General features: G+C 38.4%; 2 protein-coding genes across 3 annotated transcripts in view; one reads left to right on the forward strand and one right to left on the reverse strand.

Moving 5' to 3' along the window:
- Positions 1-9,587, forward strand: LOC309690868 (T-cell surface glycoprotein CD3 zeta chain-like). The gene is made up of 7 exons (XM_082508270.1): positions 1-152; positions 5,242-5,336; positions 6,815-6,844; positions 7,003-7,023; positions 7,140-7,199; positions 7,294-7,323; positions 8,289-9,587. The coding sequence occupies exons 1-7, from the start codon at positions 89-91 to the stop codon at positions 8,364-8,366; spliced, it is 378 nt and encodes a 125-aa protein (XP_082364396.1). The 5' UTR covers positions 1-88; the 3' UTR covers positions 8,367-9,587.
- The window catches only part of pou2f1b (POU class 2 homeobox 1b), a 22,068-nt gene continuing 15,207 nt past the window's right edge, over positions 9,586-16,446 (reverse strand). For both annotated transcript variants that reach the window (XM_082508269.1, XM_082508268.1), the window contains exon 14: positions 9,586-16,239. In XM_082508269.1, the coding sequence (XP_082364395.1) occupies positions 15,968-16,239 (272 nt within the window). In that variant the 3' untranslated portion in view covers positions 9,586-15,967. The remainder of the gene's footprint in view (positions 16,240-16,446) is intronic.

The following is a 16,446-nucleotide window of genomic DNA, read 5'->3' on the forward strand; positions in this document are numbered from 1 at the left end:
CTGATCACAGTGATCAGAGATTAGTGTGAGGAAACCAGAAGCATAGCTGTCATAAGATAGATAGGCTTGTTTTTACAGACAGAGAGCCATGGACACACTGGGGAAAGGTGTGTTTGCGCTTTCCGTACTAGCGGTGCCTGTTTCCTGTTCTGGTAAGTCAGACAAATGCAAAACAGCTGCTTTAAAAAACAATAATGTAATGATTTTCCTGCATGTGAAAAAAAGAAGCTTAAACTGTCTATCTGACTGAAAAGACAAACATAAGCTCTCTGGCATTAAAAACCTCCAAACGAAATTCTTTAAACACAGTTCTTTGTTTTTTTAAAATCTCAGTAAGTACATTTATTCATGCGCTGTAGTGGTTTTACTTGAGTTATACCATTTATTTAAAACATTAACATTTATCTTAAAGCGTTATTTCATTTTTCAAATTCTTACCATTGCTACAACAAAGCTGTAAACCTACAACAATTTTTCACATGTACATTTACATTCATAGTTGAGGATCTGGTAGCTTTTGGAGAAATGCATCTACACTGGGACAAAATATGTCATCACTTTTTCAGTGTTTCAGTTCAAAGCAGCAAGTGAGTCATGATTAGAGGAGATTTATATTCACTGTGTAGCTTTATGTTGGATGGAAAAAGTAGCTAAGCTTCTCTTACACATTAAGGAAATTAAACACGAGGGAACTTTTGTATTTTCCATTCAATATTCTAAAAATATCTGTCCATATTCTGAACATTTGAATCAAAGTAGTTGAGAATGACTAACACGACCGCTGTCCCCTAGTGACTCAAGTTAAATTTAAATACACTAAATAAACATTTTTAACTCTCTTGGACAGTACGTGCTGCAGAAGCACATTGGCCTTTTGCATTTTACCCTGCTCTCTCGAATGACTTACCTGTTGCTCCGTGCATCAATAAATACAGGGCAGCTCTTCTATGGACTTTTTATAGGCAGATTATGTTTGCGTGAATTTGACGCTTCCCAGACTTTCTCTTTTATGCCACAGTTTTACAAACGCTTTCAAGTGCTGTCTTGTGCTTCAGTCAGATTCATCGTGATGAAGGCATTAGAGAAACAAAAGCATGCATGAATAAATAATCCCCCCATCCTCCAGCTGATGCATGCGAAACCGTTACGGGAGAATTTTTTTGCCGTACGCTTGAATGCAGTAAAGACTCCTACAGCAGTAAAGAAATGTAAAGAATGGCCTCTGTGTCAACACATTCTTATGCATACTTGTTAGTTTTTTTGCGTTCACATCCATGCAACCCTTTGAAGGGCATCGTTTCTTTATTTCCCTTAAAATATAGTGCGATAATAACAGCAAATCACACTTTAACCCATTAACATGCTTTTTTCCTCCTGTTGTTTCCCCTTTAAGCACCCTAAAGCGTAGAAAAATGATCCGTCTCATAGAGCAGCACATTAATTTTGCATCAGCTTGTTCCAGCTCTTCATTAAAGCTTTATTACGCTGAAATATTCAAATAGTTCACTCATTATATTTCGTACCTTTGTGCATTATTTTAACACTGCTTTTTTTAATTAAACCTGACTTTTGTGGTATCTTTGGAAATGTAACATCGCCCACATAATTTGAATGACTTTGAAAGACTTTTGAGAGTCGGAACAACAGCTGCGGCGCATGAATTTAAAATTACTGGCACATTCCTCATTAAGAGGATTCAGTGGGCACAGCTTTTGTGAAGTAAACATCCTTGTCTTTACATTTCAGAGTCAGACATGAAGACTGATTCCTCTCTCATTCAGCTGCGTAAAAAAATTTGGCTTAAAAAAAATATATTTTCAAAATAAAAACAAGCAAATAGAACCCTCGCCCCAAACGGACCATAAAAATGACCCTCACTCCAAACAAAACACTGAGAACTTCATTAAGTCGTTAGGTCTTAATTGAGTCATTAAGACTCTGCTAGCTGCTGCCAGTTTCAGAGCTGATAAGTTCCTAATAACACTTAACAACCTTGGGCTCCTCTAAACAGCAGGATCTAAAATTGAACTAATTGATGCCTTCAGAGTTGTAAAGGCTATAAAAAAAAAGAAGACATCAGAGGGCATCCAGCATTTAGTTTCCACCCTTTGAAATGTGGTTAAGAAATGACACTTAGCGTCATAAGAGTAAAAAAAGAAAAAGCTTTGAGCCAATGTGTTTGTGCCGCTATAGGTGACAGGAAACGTGTTTACAGTCTTATTAGAAAGTAAGGAACTATACTGTGATATTTTTCATTTTTAAGTGACTTAGTGCTTGTTGAATCATGAGGCCTATCACACGAGGTGCCATCGATGCCATTGAGGCACTGTGAGTGTTAAAGAGGAACCATGAAGGTTAAAAAAGGAGATTGTAGTGTAAAGAAAAATTCAGATAAAAGAAAATGTTCTTCTAAACTTCTCTCACAACAGTAAATATGCTCATTGTCTGAACACATTTACATTACAAGTGATGGAGTGAGGTCATTTATGAACCCCAGCCACTTTGTCAGCGACACCTGTTCAACTACTTATTATCAGCCAATGACATCACAGAAACTCGGTGTCTCGGGTTTACAGAGAATGGTCAGGAAGAGAAGAGCAGCAGTTCTCTAGGTGAAAATGTCAGAATTTCAGGAGAATGTCCAGACTGCTTAGAGGAAGTCAACAGTAACTCAAACAACAACCCATCACAACCAAGGTTTGCAGAAGAGCATCTCTGAATGCAAAACACATTGAATTTTCAGCAGAAGACCAGACTGAGTGCCACTCCCATCATCTAATGACAGGAAACGGATGCTACATTTCACATGGGGTCATGTGCACAATATTTCGAAACGATTGGAAAAACACTGCCTGGTCTGATCAGTCTCGATTTCTGCTGCAACATTGGAATGGTGGGGTCAGAATTTGGCACATACAACTTGAATCCTGCTAATCCGCCTTGCTGTGTATCCACAGTTCAAGCTGCTTGTCGTACAATGATTTGAGGGATATTTTCTTGTCACACTTTTGGCCCCTCGGTACAGAGTAAGCATTGTTTAAACAGTGTTGTTGCTGACCTACGTCTATCCTTCTATGAACACAGCATACCAGTCTACTGATGGCTGCTTCCAGCAGAAAAACGTCGCAAAGCTCAAATAATTTCAAATATGTTTCTTTGACATGACAATGTACTCAAACAGCCTCCACAGATCTCAATCCAGTATGGCACATTTAGGGCGTAGAGGAATGGGAGCTTGATATCACGGATGTGCAGCTGAGAGTGATATGGACCAAAATCTCTGGAATGGTTCTGGCACCTTGTTGAATCTATGCCACCAAGAAGTAAAGCAGCGCATTGAGACAGACACTTAATGACCAAAATGACAGTGAAAACAAATCAACCGACAAGGCTAAGTTTGGTTAAATGTATAAAAATCGCTAAAAATCCACAATTACTAATAACATTAGAGCTTCTTAGAATATTTGAAATGGATTGCAGAAACAGTATAGGTATGATAAATACAAACAGAGCAAAAAGCATTTCTGTATATAAAAATAGAAAGAAATCATAAATAACCTGTTTTATTCATAATATGTTTGTTTTTTTTATATTTTGGTTTCTTAAGGGTTATCGTAAGCTATAGATGCTTCTAAAGCTTCTAAATTTATCATATATAAACTAAATGTTATCTTTTTCCTAACAAGGTTCAACCCACTTACTTTTTTTTTTTTAAATAAAGCAAATTTAAATGGTAAGTGAAAACGGTATACTTCCTTTTCTTAAGTCACTTTTACAGATCTCCTGTTTAGAAGTATAAAAATAGCCTGAGATGAGAAGAGCAGCTACATCCTGAAGCAGCTCTCAGTGATGGAGGTTTGATGAGGACGTTGCAGCCTCAGTGAATCGCCACCACTGGCTACGTTCTCACAACATTTCTTCTGTTCCAACCGCACTCTGTGATAAATGAGCCTCACAAAAACCTCAAAGCAGCCCATCGTGCAGACAGGAAGACACTCAGTGTGCTAAGCTGCATATACGTAGTTTCTTATTTCCTGTTTCAGGGGTCTTACTCAATTTTCTCATTTGTCTCACGACAAATGTTGTAGATAATGTTGTTGTTTTTCCACAACATTTGTGCACCATGTAACGGATTCATATGTACAGACGTCCTTTGGTTTCTCCCTGAATAGAGCCAAAGGTGAATTTTATAAAGAAAATTTTGAAACTAACCAAACCTAACAATGAACTAATACTTATAAATATTACATTTTTATGTATCCTAATAATATTGTTACATAAAATATATAAACACACATTTAAAAAAGTAAGCAATATAGTAATATTTAAACATAATAAAATATTTAAAAAATAAAAAATATATGTTTTATTGAGTATATTTTTTTTATTAAGAATAAAATACAATTTATAGCTACACTTGCATTACTGGATATTTGTTTTTTCCAGCAATAATATGATTTCACCATAGTATTTTTCTTAGATATCTCCTTTATTAGTGTGCAGATGAGAATTGGCATACTTCAGACTCACCTCATTACTTTTTCAAATAGTGAAACATTTGAAAGGGATTTTTTTACAATAAGAAAACAGTACCTGGGCATCTTTTACATGAAAAAACAAGGCATAATTTCAAGGAATAATAAACAATTAACCTACAGTTTTAGTGAACAGTGATGTAATACGTACACTGAACAAAATTACTCAAGGAAACAGAAACAGTTGCTTCGAGGGATTAAAACTTTATGCCGACAAAATCCAGGGTGACTTCAGCTGGACTTGAGAAGTGGCAGAAAGATGAGCTTCTGTAAACAACAGAGCCATGACGCATGATGTAAGAATGCAGATTTACTGCAAATGAAAATCTGATCAGTATCGGTAGTTTCCTCAGTGCTGTGTGTAACGCTCATCTCTTATGCACCGCTATCTGGAACACATATGATCTTTTATCAAATAGGAGATATTTCCGCACACAGCACTACATGGCTTTAGATGCAATCAGATTCTGTTTTTATTTCACGTAAAATCTTCTTTTTCTACTCCATTGTCATATTATTTGGCCTTTGTGCTCCTGTAACGTGAGGTTTTCTGCTGAGCAGAATTAAATGATGAAAATTTCCCTTTTCACTGAAATATGTTCTTCTCTTCCCAGAACTCAGTCACGTTTCGCTATAAGTAACTTGTTATTTACTCCGAACATCAGCTGAAAATTTTCTTTTTTCTCTCTCTCTGTTTGCTCTGCAGATAATTTTTTCACTGAACCAGTCATCTGCTATTTCCTGGATGGATTTCTGATCATTTACTGCATCATTGTCACAGGGTTGTTCTTTAGAGAAAAGGTGAGTTATAGCAGCCCATGTAAAAGTTGGTGGTTACAGCGCATGCAGAAAAACATCATGGGACTGAATACCAATCCAGAACATGATCCACTCTTTACTTTGTAAAGTGTGTAAAAATCTGTCAGATTGTAACCAGTGTGTTTGGATCAGTAATGTGCTGCTGTAATCAAGAGCTTGCAACACTGGAGTCCCGCAAGGATCAACACGGGGGCCACTGTTATTTAGCTTGTACATCAATGTCTTGATTTATTTGTATGTGTCACTTATTTTCACACACAAAAAGATGAGCAGTTAGCTATTCATCTGTAATATTTCATTAAAAACAGTCCAGAGGAAAGGGACACATCTCAGTGTTATCTTGCATCCTATTATTAGCTTCAGAAAGCATATAACGAGGATGTGTGGTATGCAGAAATACTAATTAGCTCATTCATATCCTGAATGTAATGATAATTTCTCACCTAAAATCACCTGTTGGTCTCTAAAGCAAGAAAAACTTTAAAACCGGTCACATCACTTTTTTAAAAAACCTGTTTAACAAACAGTTTCAATTCTGTGACGTCTTTAGATAATACAAATATTCAGAATTAAGAACCTTTTTTTTTTTTAACTCATATGTTGGTTTTGTCTTTAAAATAGTTTACAGTACTGCATCTTCACCATTAAAATATTTGTATGGCTTTACTCAGAGCAGATTAGCAGGGCGTAAAGGTCAGCTGCTTGTGGTGTGTGTAGAGTTCTTAAAACAGGATAAAGAGCGCTGTCGTTTCCCCCGAATCATCCTTTTCATAAAATACAAAGGACATCTCAAGAGCTCCCTGAAGTTTGACGAGGTAGAAATTTTCCCGTCTTGACCCGTCATGCAAAACAACCCTAACATGCACATTATTGGTCTGGTTGGTCTAAACTTAAAATTTAGACTAAAAATAAACACTATTTTTAGTCAATATTTAATATCTTCTCTCCTGTGAAATAAGTGTTTTTGTGCATAAATAAAAAGAAGAACTAAGCGTAACAATATTTAATACCTTGATAGTTTAGTTTAAAGTGACTTTGTAGCAGCCTAATAGTCAATTAATTAACTAAATGACTTCAAAGTGCAAATCATTTGTGTTGCAGGGCCAACCGTGCAACATTTTCTACTTCTCTAATCTGACAAATTCTTCTGATAAGTAACTTAGTGAATACAATTTTTCAAATATATCAGTTTTAGATTTTTAACAGCGATATAAAATAACTAATCTTCACCCCGGAAAAGATGTTTTAGAAGTTTTAACAGCATTTATCTCACTAAATGTGAGGGTTTTTGTCTTTCTGTAACAAATTGCCTCAGTCACAATTTGAAGAAATTACAGATAAACAGCCTGAATTTTTTGTCTTTTTAATCGCCACTGATAGGCCAAACTGACTTATTATATCAGATTGATCTGTGCTACATTTTATTTGTACTTTTTTGTCCTTTTTGCCTCTCTCTATAGTTTTCCAAAGGCCCATCTGTGGGAGTCACTGTAAGTCTTCATTTTCTTCGGTGTCTTTATGCTTTACAGTTGCTGCTGGTGGTGAATATTTCTCAACTGTTGTTTAAATGATATTAAATAAATGTGTGTGAGGATGTGTGTGCATTCAAGCTTCACTTCATGTTTGTGCTCTTCTTGCTGAATAACAGGAAGAAAATGGCATTTATCAGGTAAGGACAGCTTCACCTACAGCTCCAACCGCTCTGTGACCTGATCATGTTTGACTCCACAGATTGGATTGTATAATTTTGTATTATTATTGTTATTTGTTTTCATTTATGTCCAGGAACTTGAGAGACCAAAAGATGCTGATCCTTACGAGGTGCTTGACCCATCAAAAAGAAAGGTTTGGGACACTTCATTTGTTGGTAAACTTCTTAATGGTCACATTCTCACATTTTCTGGTGCCTTTATTCTCGTTTTGTTTTTGCATATTGTAGAAAAAAGCAGGCAAGAAAAAGAAACCTGAGGTAAGAAAGTTTGTTTACTTACAGGGTTTGACAGAAATATTTAACCAGTAAAGCATCTGTCCTCAGAGTAGTGCTGTTGTCGCTCTGCTTTATTTCATATCCCCATGGTTCCAAGAGTCTTGCAAAAATTTCAGTTTCTATGCAGAAGAGAAACAATGCTGAGGGCCCTGTAGGCATTTAAACAGCAGATGTTTGAACTTGCCAGAGCAGGAAAAACCACACAGGTGTTGCTAAAAACATCAGTATCAATAACCTGTATTGCTCAAGTCCTGACAAGTTTGCTGCAAGACCAGGATGCTGAAACTTTAAAAAATAGAAAAAAAAGAGAGAAAGGGTAATTTGAAACAGAAAAGTTGGAAGGATCTGAAGTGAAAACAAATGTATTAGACCACCACCCAGTGTAAGGTTTATGCCACAGCTGCTGTAAATTAAAAGTATGGATAATTACCAAAAATCATATTTCATGTTTCTGTAATGGTTAATCAATTAATTTGCACAAGCACTTTAATCAAAATTATATTTTTAATGCTAAAGTATAATTATGATTGTTGTAAATGAATTTTCAAATTTACTATTGTACAAAAAAGGGAAAAATTGTAAACCACTTTTTAAAAATTAAAATACAGTTATTTACCTGGACAGAACTGTTGGTTTTAGAGGTTGAACAAAATGCTTGATGGATTTCTGACAGATTTCTAAAATATTTGTGTTGTTAATAAGAGGAACACTAACAATCACAAAAAGAGAGAGCGCCAACAAATTTTGGGGTGTGGCCCCCTCTTGGTGGCGCCCCTGATGTAATCAAAGCATCCTACTGACCTTGTGATGATAAACTGCCTGAGTTTACATGTTGAATCACTGATCTGCACAGCGGATGGATTAAATTGTGCAGACTCTTCTCGGTTAGGAGAACTGAAGGTCCCATCAGCGTGGCGCTTTAACCTTTTCTCACCTCTTTACTGCAGACGGCGAGGGACCCCCTTGAGTCTTTGATTCCCAGTACCTCATCTCCTCGTCCTGTTCCTCCTCTGTCTCCCCACTGACATCCTACAGTATCAGCAATAGTGTTACTAAACACAATTCGAGTCATTTATTAAACTAACAAGAAATAAAATAAAATTGTGGCTTCAGCTTCTCAGATATGAGGATTTGCTTCTAAATTAAATGTCTAGTCAGAGAAAATAGTTTGTAGTCACTTTGTATTTGTGTTATGTTGTGATAAGCTTTTCTCTCATGTTATACAATAAAAACTAACAAAGAACCCTACATTAAGGCTAAAAACAAACTCTTTATGAGTTCAGATATTTGATGTAACCATTTTTACATCTTTAAAGTTGTACTTGCACAGCAGCTGATAATGCTAAACAGTTATCAGCAACAGTAAATCCAGCAGACAGATAAAGGGAATATCATCAACAGTCTTCTTAAAATGCAACTTTCTGCTGGGCTCAGACAACAACAATATAAAGTCTGGTCAAAGTGCCGCCCACCCCCATGTCAGTCCAACTGCAGTCTGAATCCAAATCAAACCTGAATCAGTTCAACTATTCCTGCAAAACAAGTTTGAGCCATGGAGGCTCCACCTTGCAACCCACAGCGCCAAAAGAATCTGCAACATACTGAAGCCAGAGATGACTGGACATCCCCTTACCACGACCTGCCAAAGCCGGTGGATTTATATCGCAGCAGATCAGTGCGAATTATATTACTTATAATACTTGGCTGCTTGAATTATGTTTTTAGAAAATGCTCATGTATTGGGATTCTCTCACAGATACATCTCAAGGGTTTACAGAGATGAAAAAGAAAATATCCAGTGAGGGGATAGGAAGCAAGCGGTAACTCAAATAAACACTTGTTACACAACTAAAGTATGCAGAAGAGCATCTCTGAACAAAGACTCTTGAAACAAATGGGCTACAGCAGCAGAAGACCACACCGTCTTCTGCTGCTCCTAAGACCAGGAAGTGGTCTTAGGAGTCTCAATTTCTGTTACAACTTCAGATGGTAGGTTAAATATGTTGCATGGGACGACTTCATAGCATATTTGCATCAACTTGGCATTCATCATTTAAACAGCAGAGACTGAGTATTGTTACTGACCATGTCCATCCCGTTATAACCAAAGTGTACCAACAAATCAATTTTTGAAATCTTTGTCCTAAATGTTGTATAGATGGAAGCAAAATCTGTCTGGCACTGATGTATAATGATTAAAATTTGCACATTTAATCCCAATAAAAGACAAAGCACATGTCAAAACACTTGGAAAATGGTTTAATGATGTTTACAACAAAAGAGAACTGTACATTTACAGTAAAAGATTATCTTTATATGTGTATAAAAACAAAAATACAGCAGACAAATGCATCAAAATCTACTATGTATCCTGATTCACATACTTAAAACTCCTACACAATCTTTCAGCTCTATGCCGCCATCTCTGGAGGCCTTTTTTTTTTGTCGTTTTTGTCGTATTTAGATCGGAGCAGTGTCCCTCAGTGTTGTATTCCACAATGGAAACCAAAACTCATTACATTCGAGTCCTGGAAGTCAATTAATATCAGACTGCAGAGTAAGAAAAGGGAAATAAAACAGGGACACATTCCTTTAGATGAGCCCAAGCTTCCAAAGTGAAATGTTTTACAGAATGCATTTCTTGAGATACACAGACACAATATGTACATGGTTGGCGATTTTTTTTTTTTTTTTAAGTTATTTCTCTCTTGTTGAAAGCCATGGTCACTTGGGCTGTGAACTGATAATCACACACACACACACACACACACACACACACACACACACACACACACACACACACACACACACACACGTACGTACATATATATATATAACACACCCAAAAACATACAAAAATACTATATCTTTAACCTACCAAGAGTAAGACAGTTCTGCAATTAGTTCCATGCTGTGACAGAAAAGAGATTACAACAAACAAACGAGGAACAGACGCTTTTTCACGCAAGTTTTTTCTCAGAAATATACCAAAATATACATCTAAGCTTTGGAATTACTGAGGCTGGGACTTTAAAGCCAGTGCTGGGTTTGTCTCTTAATACACATGCTGCAGGGTGAAAGGGAGAGAGAGAAACCAACAGAGACACACACAGGACAGAGAGATATCTTTGGTATCTGCATTTGTCAAAAGTTAAATATTTGGATTTTTGCTTTGGGATAGCGCTTGTGAGGTCCTACAACCTCACTTGGAGTAAAGCATTAAACAAAGTGTCACTGAAGCCCTGCCGACCAGGAGGTCTGAGTCAGAGGGACACAGTCCATGCAAAGTGAAGGACCATGATGCATAGTGTCACAGCTGATCAGAGTCTGTAGTGAGGAGTCAAAGAAGAGAGCAGATGAAAGGGAGAGGAAGGAGGAGGAGGACAGGGAAGGGGACACAGCAGAGAGTTTTAGCGAATGCAGGATGTGTATTCCTGGAGACAACAACAGGGTCATGTCCTGGGACTACAGTGTACAGATGAGGAAGAGAGACGCACTGAGAGGCAGGAATAGCATTTTTCGCCGCAGTCCTTGAGAAAGGAACGACGGAGGGTGGGACATCAATCCAACCAACCAAACGACAACAGCGCTCAAGACAGACAATCATACAGAGTCCTGAGCAGATACAGTGTGCACAGGATCAACCCTCAGTGTGTATTAACAAACATCACCCAGCTACCACCGCATCGGTTCGTGTCTGCCGGCGAAGCCCGCCCGGCCCCTGCTACCCCTCCCTTCCGATCCCCGCCCACAGGCACTGAAACCACTGCAGAGGCGTCGAAGGGGGCGCCGGACGCACATTCGAATGCAATTTTAAAAAAAAAAACAAAACAACAACCTCTTTACAAACGAATCGAGGGGCGTGCAGCTGGGATTTGATGTTGAGCAGTGAGGCGGGGATGGGCGAGAGGCGGCGTCGATCACATACAATCAAGTTAGTAAGAATTCTTTGGTTATCGTTGGTACCACAGGGGAGCGAGAGCGGGCTGCGACGGCGAGCCATCACGTGGGAAGAAGTGCACATACCTGTACCAAGCCAAGAGTGAGAAAATAAATAAAGCAAGATTGTCAAACTTTAAAAAAAAAAAAAAAAAAAAAGGGTGGGGTGGGGGGTGTCCATAGAATTCATCAAAATTCACGTTTTCATGAATGAAATCCTTCAGTGCACAAGAAATTGTGGAAGAAGAGCAGCAGATGTTTGCCCCTTGTTACACACAGATTCACCTTTTATGCCTTCTCTTGTTTACACCTCTTTGTGAGTACTGGTATGTAGTTCGTCTCCCTCTTGTGGCGGCTCCACAACCCTTCACTAAGTACAGGTATGAACACGCTTCTCCACTGACAAGTTGGTGTATTTTAGTCTTTTTTTTTAGGATTTTTAAAAACATTTGTTTCATAAGTAGATTAAAGCAGGTTTCACTCAATCTTGAGTTAAAAATGAGGTATACAACAGCTCCTTTAGCCTTACTGGTGCGCCACGCAACCTTTGACATTTAGTAAAAGGAGAAAACAAACAAACAAAAAACCAAAACTCTCAGCAAACCAGTGTGGTGGGTCAACATACCGTCTGTTAGATGCACAGCTGATCCGCAAGAATCTCAGGATCACCTGAAACCAAAGCTTCACAAGCAAAGCCAGTGGCAAGCAGACAGTTCGTGAGAGTCCAAGCGGACCCCAAACAAACTGAAAGCTGGCTTGGCTCTCGGCAGTGGCTTGCTTAAAGCTTGAAGTTAATTTGTAAAGACCCTCAGTCAGGAAACTTCAAACAAAATCCCAAAACAAAACAAAGTCCTCTTGTCTCACCCTTTTTTTTTTTTTCAAAAATCAGTCTAAACACCTGCTGGAAGATGGGAAAGATGCACCAAAATGGTTTGCAGACTGTCCTCCCTGGCCTCTCTTTAAATGACACACTCACACAAACACACCTGCCTGCTGGAATTATTAGTAAAGCTTTTTCTCACAGGTATATCCTCCTACCTGTCTAAGTCGCACCTAAAAACCATAGGTAGCAACATAATCGTCCCACGCTCTAAAATGCCCAGAGTACACTGTACTGTTTCAGTGAAAACAATGCACCAGGTGAGCTGGGTGCCCATGCTCTCTCTCACTCTCACACACATACAGAACAACAATGCTACAATGCTCATGTCTTCTACGTAACAATAAGGCATAAATGATAATGTTAATCTTCTTTGTCAAACTAAGAAAGCCAGTGATCTTGCCCTCTCACACTATACAAAACAATTAAAGGCATAAAGTAATACATTAAAAAAACCAAATGATTGTTAAAGACAGCACAGCAAATCAAATCCACAACAACTCAACCAAATATATATATTTATACATCTATTAAAAGATTAAGATCAAATGCTTCAGAGTCTCCTATTAACCACAGGACCTGTCTGCCAGGAGCGCCTGAGCGAGCCCCTCCTGTCGAACAGACGTCGCTGGTTCAGCGAGGCGTCATCTCGAGCTCCATCTCAAATTTTTTGGTCTTGACAGTTTAATAAAAAAAAAAAATGAAAAGAAAACTTAGGGGAGATTTTTTTTTCTGGGGGGGAAGTATGATAAACACTACATTCAGTCTTGGTAACATACTGGTTCAAATATAAAATATGAATATCTTACAAGTGTTTATATATATATTTATATGTATAGAATTAAGAAAAGATCATTTCTCTAATTCTTAAGTCTTTCCTCAGATAAATATTTCAGTAACATCCTATGGTGCCAGTGGCAACTGGTTCATGTTGCTTGCAAACCTCCAAAACTCCAAACAAGCACTGAAACACGACTGAGTTCTTCAGGGCTCTTGTGGCCTCAAAGTTAAGGAAAGAAAGAAAAACAAAACACACCCACCAAGCTGCAAAGAGAAAGGCTTTTACTTTGGCAAGAAGGATCTCAAAATAATATTTAAACCTGGAAATACCCCATAAATAGTAGTACTAGAAAATAGCAGTAGTAGGTTGTCCTTGCAATGGTTCCTATGTATGGTTCATCAGTATAAACGCTGAATGGCAAGCCAGTCAGTAATTATACATTCTACAATGCTGTATACAGAGAAATGTCTAAAAGGTGAACCTATGTTTGAAGCGCTGCTGAGGTATATTTAGTCAAAAATAATTCAACAGAAAAGAAGCACACGAGAGGGGAACGGGGACAAATTTCACTGCTTGCAGTCTGAGTGAGTTACTAATTGCTGTGTTTGTCATTTTGAAGCAGAACAATGCTACTTTTGTGTGGGGTTTAGCTGAACGTGCAGCACAGAACGGTACTTATCCCACCGCTGTGTTGGCTAAGATAAGTTCGGGGAGTTTTTAAACTAGTCCCCAGACAGATTTCGGGTGCAGCATATCGTTTCCTAGCATGCTGGTTTGAAACGGCGGAGCTGAGAGGAGGTGAAGTATTTATGGATTTACATAAGTGATCCCTCCAGCAGGGATAGTGCGAACTACAATACCCTGATTCTCACAGGATGTAGTCTTAAAGCTATTAGAAAGCATGCAGGCATCTTGACAGCTCAACTCTGACAGGAGTCTCAGCAGCAAGTTGTTAAAGCTAAAGTTTCTGTGATCCTTATCCAGCAGCACCAAATCACGAAAATCAGGTATCGACTGAGGAGGGAGAAAAATAAAGAAATAAATTGTGGAGATTTAAGAGAGTGAAAAGCAACTTGTGTGCTCAAGACAGGCACAGCAACTACTGAGGAAAACCACTTTGGTTCAAGCTGTTGTTTTATGGCTGAATATTAGCACAAAACCAAAATCAGATCTTTTCCATTATGCTTCAGAAAAGTCCAAAACTGCTACCACAACTGATTAGAAAGGAAAAGGCGCCACTAAACGGCTCGCATTAAACCAGATTAAGCATTGGGCCGAGGCCACAGTGATTTAATAAAAACTAAATTTAAAAAGTAAAATGATAATAATAGAAGTAAAAAGAAACTACTTCCTCATACTCCAACCCACCAATCCCTCTCTTTTTGGTCAGTTGTGCTGCCAATTAAAAATTTAAATATGAGACACTTGGTCAAATCAAACAAAATAACAAAAGAAAAGAAAAAAGAAAATGTAGTCTTTGGAAAATGATCATCAAAATATTGCATTTCTATATTCTGACTATGAAGAGATTTTTGTACTCATAAATATATTGACTAGACTAAGCTACACCGACTACACACAGCAATTATTTTAACAAATATTTTTGGTATATCTTAAAGTAGGTAAGCCAGTCGAACGACTGCAAACAAAATAAAGAGACAGAATTTCAATCCTCCCAAAACAGGCAGACTGCAGCTCATCAATCCAGTTATTTGGTACAGATACTGTGCACAAGTAGATACGACGGTACTTCTAATAAAAAAAAAGAAAAAAGAAACCAAACACCCCCCCCCCCCCCCCCCCCAATACACTATCCCCATCTAGGCAAAGCCACCACACCACAGTTCAGGTTTGGTGAACATGACTAGTTCCCTCCACAAAAAAAAAGACTGCAGAGCCTCGTAGATCGTGCGGCTGCTGAACTCTCAGCGTCTGCCTGAGCTGTCGACGACACGCAAACGTCCACATCCAAAACTTAATGTACAGTGTTCCAACGGATCACAAACCAAAACAAGTCACCCTTAATCAGACTCAGGTCTGCAGCTCACTTTAAAGCTCTCAATGTAATGTTTTCAGTCATTTTTCTATCAGTGTCGATAATCCACACCGAGACCGTCGTTTTACAGAGGCTCGGTGGCTACTGCACCACCACCCATGTAAAACTCAGTGTTTCCAGAAGAGAGACTCGGAGAGACACGCCACGTCCCTCCGACCCTTAAAGCAATGATAACCTTTATATCGGCCACTTATTACTTATTTTTAAAGCCTTATAACCACGATTAAAAAGTGATAGTTAAATCTTAACTTAACATTAGACTTACAAAGATCGGAAAATGTCGAAAAATATAGACAGTAAAAGATAAAAAGGGAAAAAAAGTCTCTAAAATATAATTTGATATGATTTACAACAAGGCCTGTCAAGAAACAAAAAACCAAACGAACAAAAAAAAAAACCCCCAAAAAACAAAAACGAGAGATAATTAAAAAGAGCGACACACAAACCCCCATTAGTGATTACCGTATGAACATTGTGAAATTAGTAGTAAATCAATTAAGTTTGAATGTTAGAAGAGAAAGTTTGTTTTTGGTTAGAAGAATTTCAGAGAAAATTCTGACCTGCAAAGAGGAGGATATATATATATATGTATATATGTATATGTATATACAGCTCGATGACGCCGACGATATTTTCTCCCTGGACACTTGTCAAGGTTCAGGAGAAGCGGCAGGCCGACAACAGTGTCCATCTGGTTACTGTTTGTGTGGAAAATTAAAAAACATCCAAGAATCATAAAGAAAAAAAATAATAAAAGAAACCAACAGTTAAACCCACCCTTATGTTAAGTCCTTTTCTTTTTGGCGGCAGCAAAAGGATTAATTTATGGTAGATACAATGGAGAGGATGCGGGGTGGTTAGTGAAGTGCAGAGCCTATATCAGAGTACCACCCTCGTCCTACACGTTGTGAAAGGAGTAGTGCTTGACGTAATTAATTGGGCGTTAATTCGAGATGCAGCCTGACTGGCTTCACTGAGCCTTGGGGGCAGTGGTAATGGTCGAGGCTTGCACAGGCACAGCAGCCGTGCTGACTTGATGATGACCGTCGGCAGTGACCTGAAGCCCTCCCATGCCGGGCGACACCAGGCTGACGGGGTTGCTGGTGAGCAGCGACAGGTTCTGGGGGTTCAGGAAGAGCGGCGTGGTCACCAGGTTGGGGGTGTTACCAGCAGAAGTGTTGGCGAACAGCAGGTTACTGCCGTCCAGAGAGGTGATGGGGATTGTGCCGCTCGATGCCAGTGCTATGGAGATGTGAAAGAAACGGTGTAAAGGTAAGAAAGGTGCACAGGTTCACCAAATGAGGAGAGCATTTCCATCATCATTTTTTTGAGACCGCACGATAAATTGTTTAATTCGCAGAAGTAATTTTCTCTAAGCAGGATAAAACCTTGTGGGTGTGGCTTAAATGAATCTGTTCTTATTATGCAAATGAGTCATGTCCTCATTAA

The sequence above is a fragment of the Aulonocara stuartgranti genome (genome assembly GCF_965226115.1).
Source record: "Aulonocara stuartgranti genome assembly, chromosome: 16".
In the NCBI taxonomy this organism is placed as follows: domain Eukaryota; kingdom Metazoa; phylum Chordata; class Actinopteri; order Cichliformes; family Cichlidae; genus Aulonocara; species Aulonocara stuartgranti.